The sequence below is a fragment of the Triticum urartu genome, chromosome 7A (genome assembly GCF_056163025.1).
Source record: "Triticum urartu cultivar PI428250 chromosome 7A, HENAU_Tu73, whole genome shotgun sequence".
NCBI lineage: Eukaryota > Viridiplantae > Streptophyta > Magnoliopsida > Poales > Poaceae > Triticum > Triticum urartu.
This window is the reverse complement of record NC_141879.1, coordinates 672,783,376-672,801,659: the sequence shown is the minus strand read 5'-3', so window position 1 is coordinate 672,801,659 and position 18,284 is coordinate 672,783,376. Positions and strand designations below refer to the sequence as shown.

Below are 18,284 nucleotides of genomic sequence, written 5' to 3'. Positions count from 1 at the left end.
TCCTCTACAATGGCTGTTGGATTGTGGTTCGTCCATAGATCGCTCACACTATATAGTGTGTATAGCGGTTTCGTTATGTTTGTAGGAATAAATACAAACACCTCATCTCCTCCTTCCAACATGTACATGCATGCACACACTAGAGGACAAAAGCCGATGTCATACTAGATTCTCTATTTTTAAAATTCAAATATTTTGTAGGTTAAACCATTGGCAGATTTAAAATTCGTTTTCATCATTAAATCCATCACGGCGAAACTTCCGAAAGTAGATCATGTGTTGGTATGTTCAGATGACCTTTTAGGGTCCAAATATATCACATCTGGGCTAAGTAAGTTATCACGCTTGCGCTACGTAAACTACCATGATATTTGTGCCGAAGCTATCGGGGTATAAAAATGTTTCCCAACCTTCTCCCATATGCACATGCATGCATTAGAGGACAAAAAACTGATAAAATCCTAGATTATCCCTGTTTAAAAATTCAAATGTAGCTCAAACTTCGGTCCGATTCAAAATTTGTTGTTACCACTAAATTCGTCGCGACGAGACCTTTGAAATTAGATCACATGTTGGTATGTTTCCGCGACTTTTTCGGGGTCAAAAGTTACCAAGGCCGAGGGTACGCAAGTTATCAGCCCACGATACGTAATTTACCACACTTTTACACATAAGTTACCGGGGTGTCCTCTGTCAAAGTTACCACGGTGTTGTACCTTACTTATCAGGTCTTCTGTGCATAAAGTACCATGTTATTTACGAAAAAGTTACCGAGGTATATTTTTCAACAATTTAGCATGGGTCAAGAGTTACCATGGCATTTGTAAGTAAATTATCAGGTATCCGGTGCGTAAATTATGTGCTATTTACAAAAAAGTGATCGAGATATGTTTCAACAACTTTTTTTGGTTAAAGTAAACACGGTGTATGTGTCAATCAGTTGAACCATATGAACTAGTATGGAACATGCAAGAGAAAATGTTGAGCAAGCATGAAAGGAAAAGTAATCGGTGGGAAAATAAATAGTGAGTATGTTGTTCAAATCTTCATCCACGCATTAATTTTGTTCGTGAGAGAAAAGCCAATCAATCAGAACACTGAGAACATGTGGAAGGTAGAAAAAAAAAACTTAGGAAACAACAGATTTAGCAGAAATTAAAGCATAGGGCCTCCTTCCATTGGACATGAGCAACGCCTTGCTGGATTCGTCCCTGGCTCCGTAATATTTTTTCTGTTTGTCTTCTCGAGGCTTGAATTATTGTATGGAGATACACTATCTCTTATAGTATTACTTAAAAGAAATGTAAGGTTTCACATTTTACCTTTCTTCCCACCACCTATTTCGTCCAACCTCCCGCATATGATAATTAGTCATCTTAATTTTCTTACCTACTGAACCAATCCATTTTAGTTTACTCACCAAACTTCTCATCAAAATATAAAGTAAATCATGGGTATAATTTGAGAAACATTTATTTAAACAGTCACATCAATATGGATAGGCAAATCACAAGCTAACGTAATAGAGTATTTATATGATGTTGCAATGCACGAGTATTGCGCTAGTAAGTTGAAGAAGAGTAATTCTTGACTCGTGCAGCTACAGCTGCACCGGTTGATGACTATAGCTATTATATATAAAAAGCACTCAAGGGGATAATAAAGTTAAAGAAGAGCCTAGCCCGTGCAGCCGCATTGCAGGGGTTGATGACTAATTATTATTATATATGAAAAGTACTCAACGGGGTAATAAAGCTAAGTAATTTCTAGCCCGTCCGCACGGGTTGATGACTAGTTATTACCCCCCCCCCCCCCCCCGTCCTAAAATTCTTATTTTAGATTTGTCTAGATATGGATGTACCTAATACTAAAACGTGACTTGATACATCCGTACTTAGACAAATTTAAGACAAAAATTTTGGGACGGAGGGAGTATTATATATATGAAAAGTAATCAACGGGATAACCGAAAAAAGAGGAGAATTATGCTATGAAATCTCACAAAAAATAGAAACATTTAACAGTTGATTTGGTAGATTAATAAATCAGAACCAACAGATGTAAGAAACAACCTATTAACATTGAACTTGAAATAATTTGCCCACCAATTAGGGGTGGGGTAATTGGGCAGTTCATCCGTTAACTTTTCCGTGGTTCAAAATGTATAGTGCAAGCATCAAACAACTCAACTCAACGACAAAACCGGGGCCGCAGCTTGCACACAAAGCGGGTTTACAGATCCTCCCCTTTCAAAACCAAGTGGATGGCCGACTTGAAGTCAGGTCTACATTCTCTGTACATATATACCACGTACGACCTCCGGGCGGCTAACAGTACTCCAAGAGACTCAGGACGGACGCATGCACGCACGGGACTCCAGCTAGAGTTTCCTAATTTCATATTCATCCATATGAACACACTTGCTTTGGCCGTCGGCGTGGAATGAGTTCTTCTTCTACTACTCACTCACTCAGTCAAGTCAGTAGCTGGTCGCTAGCTGGCTTGGACCGTGATTTTAACTTAGTTTTTGACAAGTGAAGCACATGATACGTACTAGGTCAGTTTCAAAGTATCAACGTCGTTGCACCCGCTACGTACGTTCAGAGCTAGACTGTGACTGTTTCATCAAACCAATTATTAATACTACTATAGTAGTAAAACAATCGTGCAATGGCGGGAGGGAGGGAGGGAGGAAACTGAGCTCGATCGAGGTTGGTTGCTACTGCTAGCTAGGGCTAGGAGGCGATGAGCGAGGTGGAGATGATAGGCGAGGAGCAACAAGAGGTTATAGATGATGGTTCGGAGGACGAGGAGGAGGCGCTCCCTCTCCATTCGGAGCCGGTGCGGCGGCTGAGGGCGGCCGGCCGGCGGGGGCTGGTGCACGCCCTCGTCGCCGACGACGTCCACGGGGACAACCTCCGGCTGCTGCGGCGCCAGCGCCGCAGGATGGACAGGGTGGGCGTGCGGCAGCCGACGGTGGAGGTGCGGTGGCGGGGCGTGCGCGTGGAGGCCGAGTGCCAGCTCGTCCGCGGCAAGCCGCTCCCCACGCTCCTCAACTCCGCCGTCTCCGGCCTCTCCGTACGTAACTCCGTTCGTGTTTACTACTCTTCCGTACGTACTCCTACAGTTCCACTCGCTACCTGTTCGCTCAAATGCCGCCATTGCGACCCGCATGCAGCTGCTCACCACCGTGCTGGGGCTCAACCGTGGCCGAGAAAGGATCTGCATCCTCAAAGATGTCACCGGCATCCTAAAGCCTTCCAGGTAATCAAGGTTCCTCCTGCTATCCCTCTTTCCTTCCTTCATCGCCATCAGTACAGTACATATGCAAATGATATATGCATGCAGGATTTTCCTCTAAAACAATATATGCATGCAGGATGACCCTGCTCCTTGGACCCCCGGGCTGTGGCAAAACCACCCTTCTGCAGGCACTTGCTGGAAAGCTCAACAAAAATCTCAAGGTATCCCCGTCGATCGGTCCGCGTCGTCTGCCGTTAATTCTCTTTTTTCTGTATTGCCACTTACAATAAGCTCTACATAGATCTGAAATTGCACAAAGAAAACACCGCGTGCCGTGTATTTCACTACTTCCTTTACTCACATACTAAGTATGTATTGTGTGCGTGCATAGGTAACAGGGGAAATTGAATACAATGGTGTCAAGCTGCAAGATTTCGTTCCAGAGAAGACGGCAGCTTACGTTGGCCAGTATGATCTTCATGTCCCTGAGATGACCGTCAGGGAGACGCTCGACTTCTCCGCGAGATTTCAGGGCGTTGGCAGCAGAGCAGGTAATCATTTTTTCTTTTCTTTTGGGACCTGGTTAAAATAGAAGTTTTGGTGGGACAACAGGGCTACTAACTAATTGAAGCAAATGCCCAAAAGTCATAAGGACCTTGAGTTGCTGAAATATAATAATTGACCATTTTTTGTGTTCTTTTGGGACCTGGTTAAAATACAAGTTTTGGCGGGACAACAGGGCTACTAACTAATCGAAGCAAATGCCCAAAAGTCATAAGGACCTTGAGTTGCTGAAATATAATAACTGACCATTTTTTGTTTTGTTTTGGGACCTGGTTGACATAGAGTTTTGGTGGGACATCAGGCTGCTAACTAGTAATCGAAGCAAATGCCCAAAAGTCATAAGGACCTTGATTTGCTGAAATATAATAACTGACCATTTTTTGTTTTGTTTCGGGACCTGGTTAACATAGAGTTTTGGTGGGACATCAGGCTGCTCACTAGTAAAAGGAAGCAAATGCCCAAAAGTCATGAGGACATTGACATGAACGAAATATCATTTACTCATTCTATCAAATGAACATAGACACTTACATGAAGGTGTGTGCTGATGGGAAGCCTTTCTTGTGCAAAATAGAAATCATGAAGGAGGTCATTAGAAGGGAGAAGGAGGCCGGGATCACACCTGACCCTGACATAGATACTTACATGAAGGTGTGTGCTGATGGAAACCCTTTCTCTGATAATTTAGATATACTAGATAATACCCCGCACGTTGTTGCGGGAATATTTGCATTATATTTCGATGATATTTGATTTGTATGGAATGTGAATAGTAATACTATGAAAACTAAAAAATTGTAAATTCAGATGCTTTATTGTGTTTGATTAATGTATTGTAAAATATTTATTAAATATCTCATTTATGTTTGCATGTTGAGATGGACATTTTCTTATGCATGAATACATGTTGTGGTGGTCCTTTTGCCATGCATGTTGCTTGATGATGTGGCATGCTTGCATGTTGAGAGAAATATGTTAGTGGGGGCTAGCTATTTAGATATAGAAGATTAAAACCGAGCACCCTCTCAACCCTCTCAGGCCATTAGCATTTCTAGCCGTTAGATCGTCATTTTTAGTCTTTTTTGACCGTCGGATTCGTTGTTAGTCCCACCTAAATCTCGTACGCAGGCGCTAACTCGCACGTCAGGCTGCGCTGGGCATTTCGGGCCGCTGCTCCGGTGCCTTTTTTGGGTGTTTCATGTTCAATTGGGCCTACTGGACCTTTTCTACCATCCTATCCAACAGAGCGCACATGGTGAAACGCCACATACGAACCCTAAACCATGTTTGCGACCTGCTCTGTTCCGACTGCGCCGCCTGAGATGGCCTCGGATTGTATTGGCGGCTGCGCGCCGACGCAAGCGGCGCGGCCGGATGGGGCACGGACCCTAGCGGCGCGGTCGGATGGGGCACGGACCTCCACCCTCCATGGTCACCGCGTTGCTGGCCTCAACTGCACCATCGCCCGCATGCTCTTTTCCACTGATTCGCGCTGCCGGCTCCTTCTCTCCATCGATTTGGAAACGCCATCCTTTCTACCAAGTGCTAACATTATTTTTCAGCGGGATTCTTTCTATTGATTCTAAGAAAAAAAATTCATAGAACCAAATATACAATTACAACTGGTATGCACTTTTTATAGGCACTATCTGTGGAAGGTTTGGAAAGAAGCATCCAAACAGACTACATTATGAAGGTAAATAATGTCCGAAGAAGAATACCACTGGTTCCAGAGTACAATGTTTTGCCTATGCATAATCTATTCTTGCCACACAGATAATGGGACTTGACACATGCGCTGATGTACTAGTCGGAGATGCCATGAGAAGAGGTATTTCTGGCGGTGAGAAGAAAAGACTAACCACAGGTGAATTCACAATACATATCACATTTTCAGGATCGTTTTATCATCTCAACTATATAATCTTGTAAATACTATTTTTGCAAGATAAATAAATAAATTAATAGTTGTGTGATTCATTGACTAAAATTCCTTAACTTCGTATTGAAAGGTACACATCTCATTTCTGGTGACTAATTGATTTCACCGAATGTTTTATGTACTTTGTTATTACCATGAACCGATATGAAAATCTTGTCACAACAAACCACAAATTTCTGTTGTGATGAAAGCGCGCAAGCCACCCTGATGGGAATCAACTTAGTATGATTTTTTCTACTTGTAGAATGTAGCTAGTTAGTAGTGTGATATATTCAGTTTATATAATCCCAACCTTAATTTTGGTGTATATAGGATAAAATAAATAAAAATATTTCGATACTGGAAGCTTAATTTTTTCTCACTTGTAAAAAATGTCTTACAAGCAGGAGAGATGATAGTAGGACCATCGAAAGTGCTCTTCATGGATGAAATATCAACCGGGCTGGACAGCTCCACCACCTTCCAAGTTGTTTCTTGTCTCCAACAGCTAGCTCATATATCAGAGTTTACCATACTCGTCTCACTCCTTCAACCAACACCAGAGACCTACGAACTTTTTGACGATATTATCTTGATGGCTGAAGGACAAATTGTATACCATGGCCCTAAGAGCTGCATCATGAGTTTCTTTGAATCATGTGGCTTCAAGTGCCCAGAAAGAAAAGGAAGTGCTGACTTCCTTCAAGAGGTATTTAGCAAAATACTACTCCCTCTGATCCATAATAAGCGTCGCAGTTTTGAACTAAGGTTGAACTAACCTTAGTTCCAAACTGTGACACTTATTTTGAATCAGAGGGAGTAATTTACATACTTTGATTTTGTTATATAGAAATTCTCTTGTACAGGGTTTTGGGTTTCAACATTTGTGCGAAGTATGAGTTACAACTACTATTTTGGGTGTGCATTCTATGAAAGTAAACATTGTTAATATGAAGTAATTGGGTATAGATTATGATAACCTGAGTTTGTGTTGCTTATTTGTACTCTTTCTTACCATCATAAAGTAGTCCACTCTTAAAAACTTATGTATACATAGGTCTTGTCAAAAAAGGATCAACAACAATACTGGAGCTGCACCAAAGAAATATATAATTTTGTTACAGTTGACCAATTCTGTGATAAGTTCAAAGCATCTCAAACTGGTCAGAATCTTGCTGAGGAGCTTTCAAAGCCGTATGATGAATCAAAAGGGCATAAGAATGCCCTGTTCTTCAGTATCTACTCATTATCCAAGTGGGATCTCCTCAAGGCATGTTTTGCACGTGAGCTTCTTCTTATGAAAAGGAATGCCTTCATCCACATAACAAAAGCCGCTCAGGTAAGCAAGTCGAAGCTATCTTTTGGAAGAAAAATGTGACTGATACATGGAGATTTGTGCCTAGTTTTGCAGTGCTATCTCGAATGTCACATGCTAGGTGTTTATGACTGTAAATTGAGTTCTAGTCTGTATGCACAATCCTCAAATTACATGCTTTGTGCTTAGTACTATTAGTTTGGATAGAAATATAGCAAAACTAGTAATCGAGACAGAACTATAGGAATTTGGATGAAAGAGGTTTTGATAGAACTGGAAAAGCAAATGAATTCTACCAAGAGGTTTGAGTGAATGAAAATTTTCCTCTAATAAAATGTAGTACTAATGAACCTATGGAAAAATTACTAAGGATTCCAATCCTGCGAATCAAACAACCTCCATAGGAAAAACTACTAAGGATCTAAATCCTCCAAAAATCCTATGGAACTCCTTTGAATCAATAAAGCCTTTGCACTAAAAATTGTCAGCTATATTTACATCCGCATTTTGTGTCGCTTTCAGCTTTCAAGTGAACTGCAGCATTAATACATATAGTAGACAATAAAGGGAAATATTGATGTCGTATATAGCTTTAGGTGTGCTCAAATGCGAAATGTTGTAGGATTGGGGGCTGTATGTGCTTAACACAGGGCACATGGGCTTGTAGCCATCTTTGCAATAGTTTCTTCGGTACACTGAGAACATTGAACTCTCGGACCATATACAAGTCTACATGTTAGAGTACGTCGAGCTGCAGCCTAACCAATTTATAACCATGACTCGACGCAACACAAATCTAACACCTAAAAACAAGCCTTACATCTCGGCTTGTTTTATTACTCTCAACCTGAAATGGACTGGGACGATTTATTTTGGACCCCTTAACAAAAAGTGGACACCATCCGCACGTCGGACGTACACGTGTACAGCCACCTGGATCCCATGGACACCATCTGGACAAAAAGAGTGCATGTGTATGGCCACCTGGAAGTGGTCGCAGGAGCGACCAGCAGAGGAGCCCTCGTGGCGGCCGGCGGAATGCAGTGGTGCTACGCGATGCACTCCTGTCGGTGACACCCTGCCTTCTCCCCGCCAGGCGGCTGTTGGTCTGCACCGCACGGAGAAGAGTGCAGGGCTTGCGATGGAGAATGACGAGGGGAGGTGCGCCCCCCAACCGCCGATGTCGCAGACTTTGAGGTCGTTGCCCACGGGGACAACAACATGCCCAAGATCCCCGACGCAGCGGACGAAATTGAGGTCCTTTGCGTAGCGAAGCGCAGCTGGGAGGAGCGGCAGCTGCAGCCCACGCATATCCCGCACACGCCGACGCACTAGGAGGCCGCGCGCAGCAGCCTGCAGCCTCACCGCCGCCGACACGTGGCGGGTAGTGATCCAAGCTGGAAGCGGTGACTGCGACGGCGGGAACTTGATCTGCTGGATGGGGACGCCCTGGGGAAGCGGTAATGGCGACGGCGGGAACTTGATCTGGTGGATCGAGACTCCCGCCGGTGCGGTCGATGCGGGGCCGAAGCTGACCGGCTGTGGCTGCTGCAGCGGAGCGCCGGGCGCGGCGGAGACCGCTAGGAGCGGCGGCTGCCATTGTAGCCAGGGCGGGGCGGTGGTGGCGGTGGATGGCAGCTGCAGCGGCCCGGCGAGCGCGGCGGGGACGCCCTGGGGCAGCGGCAGTGGCTGCTGCGGCGGAGCGCTGGGCGCGACCGAGGCCGCCAGGAGCGTCGGCTGCCACTGCAGCCAAGGCGGGGCGGTGGATGGCAGCTGCAGCGGCCCGGCGAGCGCGGCGGAGGCCGCCTGGTGGAGCGGCTGCCACGGTAGCCATGGCGGCGCGATGGGCGGCGCAGCCGGGTGCGGCCTGTAGGACCCGGCCAAGAACAGGCGGATCTCCTGGACCGCCTGGGTTAGGTCCCGCAGCGCCCCGGACACCTCCTCTGGGGTGAGGACGGCGGGGGCAGGAGCGACAGAGGATCTCGGCACGGGCAGGAGCGGGGCGACGATCGTGATGGTCGTGGGAGGCGACGAGGTGACCGGCAGCGGAAGAGACGGGTTGGGCGATGGTGAAGACATGATCGAACCGAAGCTAGCTAATACCAAATTGTTATGGTCCTACTAGAAGGAGGACGAGAGAGGGCCGGCCGGGGGCCTTTTGCCCACGGCCAGGCAAGATGGAAGGGATTTCCTTCTTAATTCTTACTTGATTAGATTGATACATCTCCTCTCTTTATATAGAGAGATTTACTTGACTCCCAAGCAAGGCTTATTTGACCCCTAAGTAAGCGACCCTTATCTCTAATTAACACTAAGACTAGCGGACTATACCGCCAGCCCAGGCCATTAGGCCCATTACGTACTCTAACACTACAGCAGGAACTTGCCCAGCATGTCAGCATCTTATTCTACATTCAGTTCTTACTCAGTGTGCAATTTGAGGACTTCAAATGCTTGTGGGCTTCTATCATTACCTATACTATAGCGGGACAACTATATTGTTTTTCTTAAAGCATTTCTTGCAGTTTTCACTGTCAAAATCAACGCAATTACAGCTATGTCATGTTGTACTTTTTTTTGACATGACCACCTAACCACCATTAACTAGCATATACTACGTGTTTTCGCTGCAGCTTGGACTATTTGGTCTTATTACTGGGACAGTATTTCTGCGGACACGTATGGGTGTTGACAGAATTCATGCCAACTATTATATGGGTTCCCTCTTCTATGCACTCCTGCTGCTGATAGTGAATGGATTCCCTGACATGGCCATGACAATCGAAAGACTGCCTGTCTTCTACAAACATAGAGACAACTACTTCTATCCTGCATGGGCTTATGCAATACCATCTTTTATCCTAAAGATTCCATTCTCTTTAGTTGGGTCGGTAGCTTTGACATCGATATCCTACTACTTGATTGGCCATACCCCAGAAGCATCCAGGTAAAGTCATCATTCTATTGTAGAAACTAATTAGTTGATGGGAAGGAAGCACTAATTCAACTACAGCAACATTTCCTGTCATCATTCAGGAATTATATATCACTATATATTCACCCATTCCGAGTCATTCAGATGTGAGTATAATCACCAAGTGAAAAAAAACTTGCAGTATAAATGATTGTTTATATTGGTTTTGTAGTGATCTGGGTGTACTGAAGTTATTATCAATGTTCAACTATCTTTACTTCTCTTTGATTATTTCCATGAAACCTAGGTTTCAGATGCAATCCTGACTTTGTGTTCAGACTTAAGATCCACGATTCTTGTGTTCAGGTTCTTCTGTCAGCTCCTCATCCTCTTCCTGATGCACACAGTAATATTATCAATGTTTCGTTGTGTCGCCTCATACTGTCAAACAATGGTGGCTGGTTCTGTCGGTGGTACTCTGGCATTTCTATTCACCCTTCTATTTGGGGGTTTCTTAATTCCTCGCTGTAAGACACTCCCTTATTTTCATAAGCTTCATATTGCTAACAAGTGACGTGTCCTAATATCTTCTAAACGCGTGTCATGCTAAACTATTAAACAAGCACCACTAACAATTTCAGTGCCATATCACTACAGCATTTCTGCCTAATTGGCTAAAATGGGTATTTTGGGTATCTCCATTGTCTTACGCGGAGATAGGCTTGACTGGAAATGAGTTTTTGGCACCAAGATGGTCAGAGGTACACTTTGGCATACCAAGTATGAATTAACTATAAAAAATGCAATCCCAAACAATACTGAAGTTCCTGCGTTGATAGATCACAATATCCGGCGTAGCACTTGGAAGGAGGATACTAATGGATCGAGGTCTAGACTTCCCCAGCTACTTCTACTGGATCTCAATTGGAGCATTGCTTGGGTTTACTTTGTTGTTCAATGTAGGCTTTGCCATCTTCTTGACCATTAAAAACCGTAAGTACGACATGGCTTATATTATGTTAAGCTAATTAGCTAAATAAGTTAAATACTGTACTTTCTTTCTAACAGTATAGCATGAATGTGAACTCAATTAAGCATATATATGCTGGAGAAAAAAGTAACATCAGAAATGGAACAAAATACTTCAATTAATTCGGAAGAACATGTTGTTCACTCTTGTTAGATATGCTATCTGTTCTAATCTCCTTCGAAACTCTCGGTTCCAGCATCTTCTCGTGCTATTATCGCTTGCAATAAGATTACCGCAGTTAAGGATACGGAAAATGGGAGGCCTAAGTTACATGCAGAAACTTCATGGCTACCCAATAGCACTGGTTAGTTGAATTTTCCATGACGCAACTAAACACAACTCACACTGTCGTTGGAATATAATCAAGATTTGACTCATCAATATTAAATCTCGTGCAGCAGGGAGGATGGTATTGCCTTTCACACCCCTTACAATATCTTTCCAGGATGTCAACTACTATGTAGACACCCCCGCGGTAATTCTTATGTAGCTCGAACATCTATGCACACATGGCTGAAGAGCTTAATTAGAGTCATAGCAAGGGCTGATAACTAAAAACTAAGTATTTCCTCATCGCAGGAAATGAGGGAGCATGGTTACATGGAAAGAAAACTGCAACTACTCCATAATATCACAGGAGCATTTCAGCCAGGGGTTCTCTCGGCACTCATGGGGGTTACTGGAGCGGGGAAAACAACACTCCTTGATGTTCTTGCTGGAAGGAAAACAGGCGGCGTTATTGAAGGGGACATAAGAATAGGGGGTTATCCTAAAATTCAGCAAACTTTTGCTAGGATATCAGGCTACTGTGAACAGATTGATGTTCATTCCCCACAAATCACAGTGCGCGAATCAGTTGCATATTCAGCCTGGTTGCGCCTTCCACCAGAAACTGATTCAAAAGCAAGAGATGTGAGCTATATTTGTTTCTGCAACGAAACATAAGCTACAATATGAAAATGTATATGGAAAGAAAGTACTACCTCCGTCCCAAATTATAAGACGTTTTAAATTTGGGACAGAGGAATAGTGTACATGGTTTGCATACTAGCATCCTAGCCACCAGAAACAGTTGAGATATGAAACTCTGAGCTCATCTATATTCCTTACCCTTGCAGGAATTTGTTAATGAAGTTCTTGAAACAATTGAGTTGGATGAAATTAGAGATTCTTTGGTTGGGATACCAGGGGTAAATGGACTGTCGACGGAGCAACGGAAACGGCTCACTATAGCAGTCGAGCTTGTGTCTAACCCTTCAATCATATTCATGGATGAGCCAACATCAGGTTTGGATGCAAGGGCAGCTGCTATTGTCATGCGTGCAGTCAAGAACGTTGCAGACACAGGTCGAACAGTCGTGTGCACCATTCACCAACCAAGTATCGATATATTTGAGGCATTTGATGAGGTAATTACTTTACATATATATAGCCTTCTGACCTTCTCCAAGATTCTCTCTCTAGGCACCAAGACATAGTGTATTAAGTAATAATTTAAAAATCTAATATAGATTTAAAAATATATTATATTGGATAAGTATGTGGAAAAATAAGTTTTGATTCAATCAAACATGAATTAAAGTGGTGGTACCACAACCTGAAATAAAGAAGCCAGGTCATACAATTAACCATCAGACATGGAACAAATTGCATGCTACCCCAGATAGAGAATCATCACTTTATCCACCAGAACTGAAAGAACCCCAAATTAAGTCCAAGGCAGAGTCTGCCTCAACTAATTTTTCTAGGAGCTAACAGTGAAATTTTCTATATGAATGGCACGAAACCTCTGTTGTATCATTAACAAAGATGATGTTAAAATGTGCTGACATATTCGTTTCATGGGGTAGGTAATTCCCAGATTAGTTGGAGAATAGAGAAAAATATCTACAACACTTGGTTGGGTTTAGCAGTGCCACTTAAGTAGATGCATATGGTAACATACATTTTGATTAATAAGTATTCAACTAAACTGTAAACCCTAGTTCCATATAACTTTATGTACACTATTAATAAGAAATTCCTCAACAAAATAATTCATTTGGAAGTGAAGTACCATATTTACTAATTATGTTGTAATATAAATGTAGTTGATGCTCATGAGAAGAGGTGGAGAGTTGATCTATGCTGGGCCAGTTGGACATCATTCTTGTGAGGTCATCCAATATTTCCAGGTAACTAGGAATTTTAACTCAACCTTGCACGAAAGGACTGAACAAATGCATGTATGCTTTGTAATTGTATATCATCCATTTGTATGTGATATAGGCCAGTTTAATTAAACCTATCATTAACAGTAAACAAACGTAACAAGATTTGGTTTTCACCTTTTTCTGTATTTTCAAAAGTATTGTTTTTTGCACAAAAAGTTCATGAAGTTATGTATTGTTATGAACCCATATTTAGCCCTTGTGATTCGCATTCTACGTACCACTGAAGGGGGTGAGCTATATTAATCATAGCTGTTGTATGTTTTGATCAGAGAAGGCTATACTTAGTTCACCACCAGTCCACCATCTGACTTTTCTCCCCAGTTGCTGTGCTATACAAACTGGTGAGTTTTATTTTATTTTTATAGGCAATACCTGCGATACCTAGGATCAAGGACAACTATAACCCATCAACATGGATGCTAGAAGTTACTTCTACATCTATGGAAGCTCAAGTGGGAGCAGATTTTGTACAAATGTACAGGGCATCGTCAATGTGCAAGTAAGTTTCAACGAACCAGCTCAGTTAGCAATAGTGCCTTAACATGTGAATTATAATCACTACACTATAGATTATGCATATAAAAATTGCGTCTCCAACCTTCTACAATATCTAAGAAAAACAGAAACGATTTTGATCAGAATAGAACATAAGCATGGGTCACATACCATGTTTAACAGAGCTCTCATTCAGCCTTTAAGCTAATCCTAACATAATATTTGTGCTAACCGATATGTAAATTTGGTCATCAAAGGGACAAGGACATGCTGGTAAAGCGCTTGAGCGTACCAGTTCCAGGCACGAGTGACCTCCATTTCCCAACACAGTTTCCGCAGAAGTTTCGGGAGCAATTCAAAGCTTGTCTCTGGAAGCAGTGTCTGTCGTATTGGAGAACCCCTTCCTACAACCTGGTGCGCTTGGCGTCCATGTTAGGTTTCTGCATTTTCTTCGGCACATTGTTCTGGCAGCGAGGCAACATCAACCACATGTATGCAATGCAAGCCATCTCTTAATTATGTATATATATGGTAGAAGCATGTGATTGAAGCTGCTGCTTGCTTTGTTTGAGGGTAGAAACGACCAGCGAGGCCTATTCACCATATTGGGGTGCATGTTTGGGATCACTCTGTTCACCGGCACCAACATTTGCCAGGCAGTGATGCCATTCGTCTCCATCGAGCGATCCGTCGTGTACAGGGAGCGGTTTGCAGGGATGTACTCTCCTTGGGCCTACTCTTTTGCTCAGGTCCTATTAATCACATGAAGGCTTTTCAGATAGATTATGCTACTGCTACATATGTGCAGGCATTGACTTAACTATCATTTTTGGATTTAGGTTGCCATGGAGATACCTTATGTCCTGGTGCAGGTAGTGATGTTCATGCTGATAGCATATCCGATGATAGGGTATGCATGGACAGCAGCGAAATTCTTCTGGTTCATGTACACCATGTCATGCACGCTGCTCTACTTCGTCTACCTGGGAATGATGATTGTGTCCCTCACCCCTAACATCCAACTTGCTTCCGTACTTACATCTGTGTGCCACGGCCTACAGAACCTCATCTCCGGCTTTCTCGTGCCTTCACCGGTAAGTGAAGCCATCCAGATATATGATTACCATTATTACCATTATTAGAGATATAAAAAGTGTTGGGCTTACAAAGGATTCTTGAACATATGTCAGCAAATACCGAGATGGTGGATATGGCTCTACTACATCTCCCCAATGTCGTGGTCGCTCAATGTCTTCTTCACCACACAGTTCGGGGATTACAACGACAGGATGATAGTCGTGTTTGGAGAGACCAAATCCGTCGCAACGTTCGTGAAGGACTACTATGGTTTTCGACGCGACCTGCTGCCGCTGGCAGCCATGGTTTTGGCGGCGTTCCCCGTAGTTTTTGCTGTCCTCTTCGGTTACAGCATCTCAAAGCTCAATTTCCAACGCCGATAAACATACATGTATTCGAACTTTCGAAGTAGGAAAACAGTAGCTGCAACATCCCCCCAACAAAATCAATTTTTTGAAATGTTAACCAATTAAATAGAATTGATTGATTTGCTTTGACCTTGTTCCTCTTGAGAGCCTGTTTGGATTTTCCAATAGAGGAAATAACATGAGTTTTCCTTCGAAATAATTATTATTTGGGTCTTCGAAAACATTATGGTAATTATTTCAACCCAAAATAATTATTTAAGGAAATTATTAATTTACAGCCCATAATAGATTTTCTAAAATATAATGATTTTACAAATTTTTGTTTGGGTCGAAAATAATTTCCCTTTGCTTTAAACTTTTTTATTGGGATTTTTCCAATTGATTTGGACTAGTTTTAAGTGACACCAATCAATTCCTAGATTTATTTTTAACAAAAAACCTGATCCTAATCAAACTGACTAAAGCTGCCTGATAACTTCAAAGGCGGCCAGCCGGGCTTTTGGCCTGGCCAGTCTGCTAACCTGTTGCCATCCATCAGGTGAGCTTTTCAATTTTATTCAATAAACCTTTTCATATTTCTGTTCAATATAAACGATCATCATGTGTATTTCTTCGACAAGATCAACGTTGTTATCCTTTTTTGTTTTGTGGGGAAACTTCCAACCTATCATCAACTGTCATGACAGTATAAAGAACACCATAATTAAGTATAGAAATTACATCTAGATCTGTAGACCATCTAGCGACAACTACAAGTACTAGAACGAGCCGAAGGCGTGTCATTGCCCCTTCCTCACTGGAGTTGGGCAAACCTTGTTGTAGTAGGCAGACGGGAAGTCTTCGCCAGCGTGATCCTTCTTCCTTCTTAATTGTTTGTTATCCATTCTATGCAAGTTAAGATGTTTGGTATTCATTCTGCTTTCCTTTCCTCTCTTCCTCCCCCATTCTTAATCTTCATCGTATTTCCCTTTCCCCCTGATTCATGCTTGGATCAAGCACATCTGACGACAAGCAACTCTCGTCTAGTAAAATTAACAAGGAAGCGTTCTCCTACATAACAAACATCGTAGCAATGTGAATTTACTCACAATACTCTATTTTCATTACTGGCATTGGTTTAGAATTTTCATATCAATACATTTGGATGGCACATAGCATGGTCTGGATGAGAAGAAGTCTCCTACTTTTGCCAGCGCTGCTGCCCTTCAGTTTGGCAAAACAACTTGCTAGCTGATCCACAAGCCCCTAGAATTGGGTAGTCGATGGCTTGAGGATGCATAAGAGCATCTAATAGACGTAGTTGTGCTCCTAGTCAAGTTCACCCGTAGGCCAAAAGCCACTCCAAACACCTCTAGCATAGAGGAACAGGCTCTTAGCTCCATCTCCTTTGGCTTCAGGAAGATCATCACGTCATCGCAACACATAGACGGTCTTTGGCTCACACTCGTTCGCACCAAAGGAGAGAGAATTCCACATGATGATGCTAGCTGTAGCAGGCACTGGAGATGTTCCATGATAAATATGAACAGCATGGGTGACAGAGGGTCTCCTTGGTGGAGGCCACAATTATAGATCGGTGCTCCAGGCACGCCATTGTCCATAATCCTTGTGGAAGAACTTGCCGATAATCTACATATCCATTAGACCCGCCTTGGGCCAAATCCCAATTTTCTCATCACTTCAATTAAGAACGAACACTTAACCGAATTGAATGCTTTTGAGATGTCCAACTTGAGCATAACCGCGGGATCCTTGAGCACATGCAATCGGCGCACCATGCATTGAACGACCATAAAAGTGTCATGTAGAGAATGAACTCACTCGAAAACACTTTGATGATTCGTCACAAACTTTGGCAGATTATTCGCGAGCGAATAAGAGAGAATCTTATCTAAATTGTTCACTTGACCGGCCTATAATCTCGCGGGTCCACAGAACCTTCCATCTTTGGAAGTAGCGGAACCAACTCCTTATTGATGGAAGGCAATCCAGGCATATCCCCATTGCAGTAAGATTCAAGACCTGAAAGAAATCGCCTTTAATGATGGTACAACAAGACGCATAGAGGCGGCCAGTAAATCCATCCGGCCCCTGGGCTTTATTCGGCGGCATGGATTTAATGATTTTCTCCACCTCTTCCCTAGCGAACGGATGCTCCAAGTGCGCCGGCTCAAGCGATGGCAGGTTCAGCACCTCCAGGTCCAAAGAGTGCTCATGATCTAGCATTGATCCAAAGATGTTCGTGTAGTACTCATCTACCACAGTAGCGATGTGGTCTTGCCCCGTGTATATCTCTTCATTACTCCCTCCGTTCGTGAATAAGTGTATATTTAGTTTTTGTCTTAAGTCAAAGTTTTAGCATTTTGACCACATTTCTAGGAAAAAGTAAAAGCATTTATGGCACCTAATAGGAGTCGCCTACAGGCGGGCACTAGCGGGCAACCCAAACACTGTAGCATGGCATGAGTTTGTTTTTCTATTTTTTTCCTTTTGGTTTTTTCCTCTTGTTGTAGCCCAAGTATCCTCAGGTTTCCAATGGGTTTTCTCTGTTCTTTTCTTTTCCTTTTCTTTTTTCTTCGGATTTCTTTCTGTTTCCTTTTTCTTTTGTGTTTCTTTTTTCCCCAGTTTTCTTTGTTAATTTCTCTTTTTTTATTTCTTTCTTTGGTTTTCTTTTTTCTTTCCCTTTTTTGTCATTTTTTCAACACATGTCTACATTTTTTACATGTATTGTACATTTTTTTGTATACAACAAGAACATTTTTACACACGTTTAACAATTTCCAAATACATAAGTAACATTTTTATAATATATGTTTTGATGTCTACTTTTCCATATACATTGTACATTTTTGGTATGCACCTAATATTTTTATATAAATGTTGCACATTTTTAAAATGTATTTTAAACAATTTTATAAAAACATGTTAATTCTTTAAAATACAAGTTTTAACTTTTTTTATGATAAAATTAATTTTTCTGTACTATGCAAACTATTTTTACATTATACAAACATTTGTTTTGAAAATGACACGAACACCTTTCTGAAACTTTTAACCATTTTTTAAAATGTTAGGTATTTTTAATGTACAAATAATTTTGAGTTATAGAAAAAAAATACAATGTATAAAATTTATTTAAATGTC

The 18,284-nt window shown here is 42.2% G+C and overlaps 2 protein-coding genes across 3 annotated transcripts; one reads left to right on the top strand and one right to left on the bottom strand.

The window, feature by feature from the left end:
• Nucleotides 1-2,673: 2,673 nt before the first annotated feature.
• On the top strand, nt 2,674-15,269 carry LOC125520896 (ABC transporter G family member 41-like). 2 transcript variants are annotated; one of them, XM_048685937.2, is made up of 23 exons: nt 2,674-3,078; nt 3,179-3,264; nt 3,380-3,464; nt 3,635-3,794; nt 4,382-4,458; nt 5,450-5,503; nt 5,584-5,674; nt 6,136-6,437; nt 6,786-7,067; nt 9,677-9,990; nt 10,324-10,484; nt 10,615-10,718; nt 10,797-10,950; nt 11,184-11,291; nt 11,389-11,462; nt 11,567-11,899; nt 12,106-12,396; nt 13,078-13,161; nt 13,566-13,699; nt 13,953-14,186; nt 14,273-14,444; nt 14,535-14,789; nt 14,886-15,269. In XM_048685937.2, exons 1-23 carry the CDS (start codon nt 2,746-2,748, stop codon nt 15,153-15,155), a joined length of 4,158 nt encoding a protein of 1,385 aa, XP_048541894.1. In that variant the 5' UTR covers nt 2,674-2,745; the 3' UTR covers nt 15,156-15,269. The 2 variants fall into 2 exon arrangements, with proteins under 2 accessions (XP_048541894.1, XP_048541893.1); XM_048685936.2 differs by having other exon boundaries at nt 11,386-11,462.
• On the bottom strand, nt 7,083-9,637 carry LOC147961305 (uncharacterized). The gene has a single exon (XM_087537819.1). It carries the CDS (start codon nt 9,120-9,122, stop codon nt 7,911-7,913), a length of 1,212 nt encoding a protein of 403 aa, XP_087393945.1. The 5' UTR covers nt 9,123-9,637; the 3' UTR covers nt 7,083-7,910.
• Nucleotides 15,270-18,284: the final 3,015 nt, after the last annotated feature.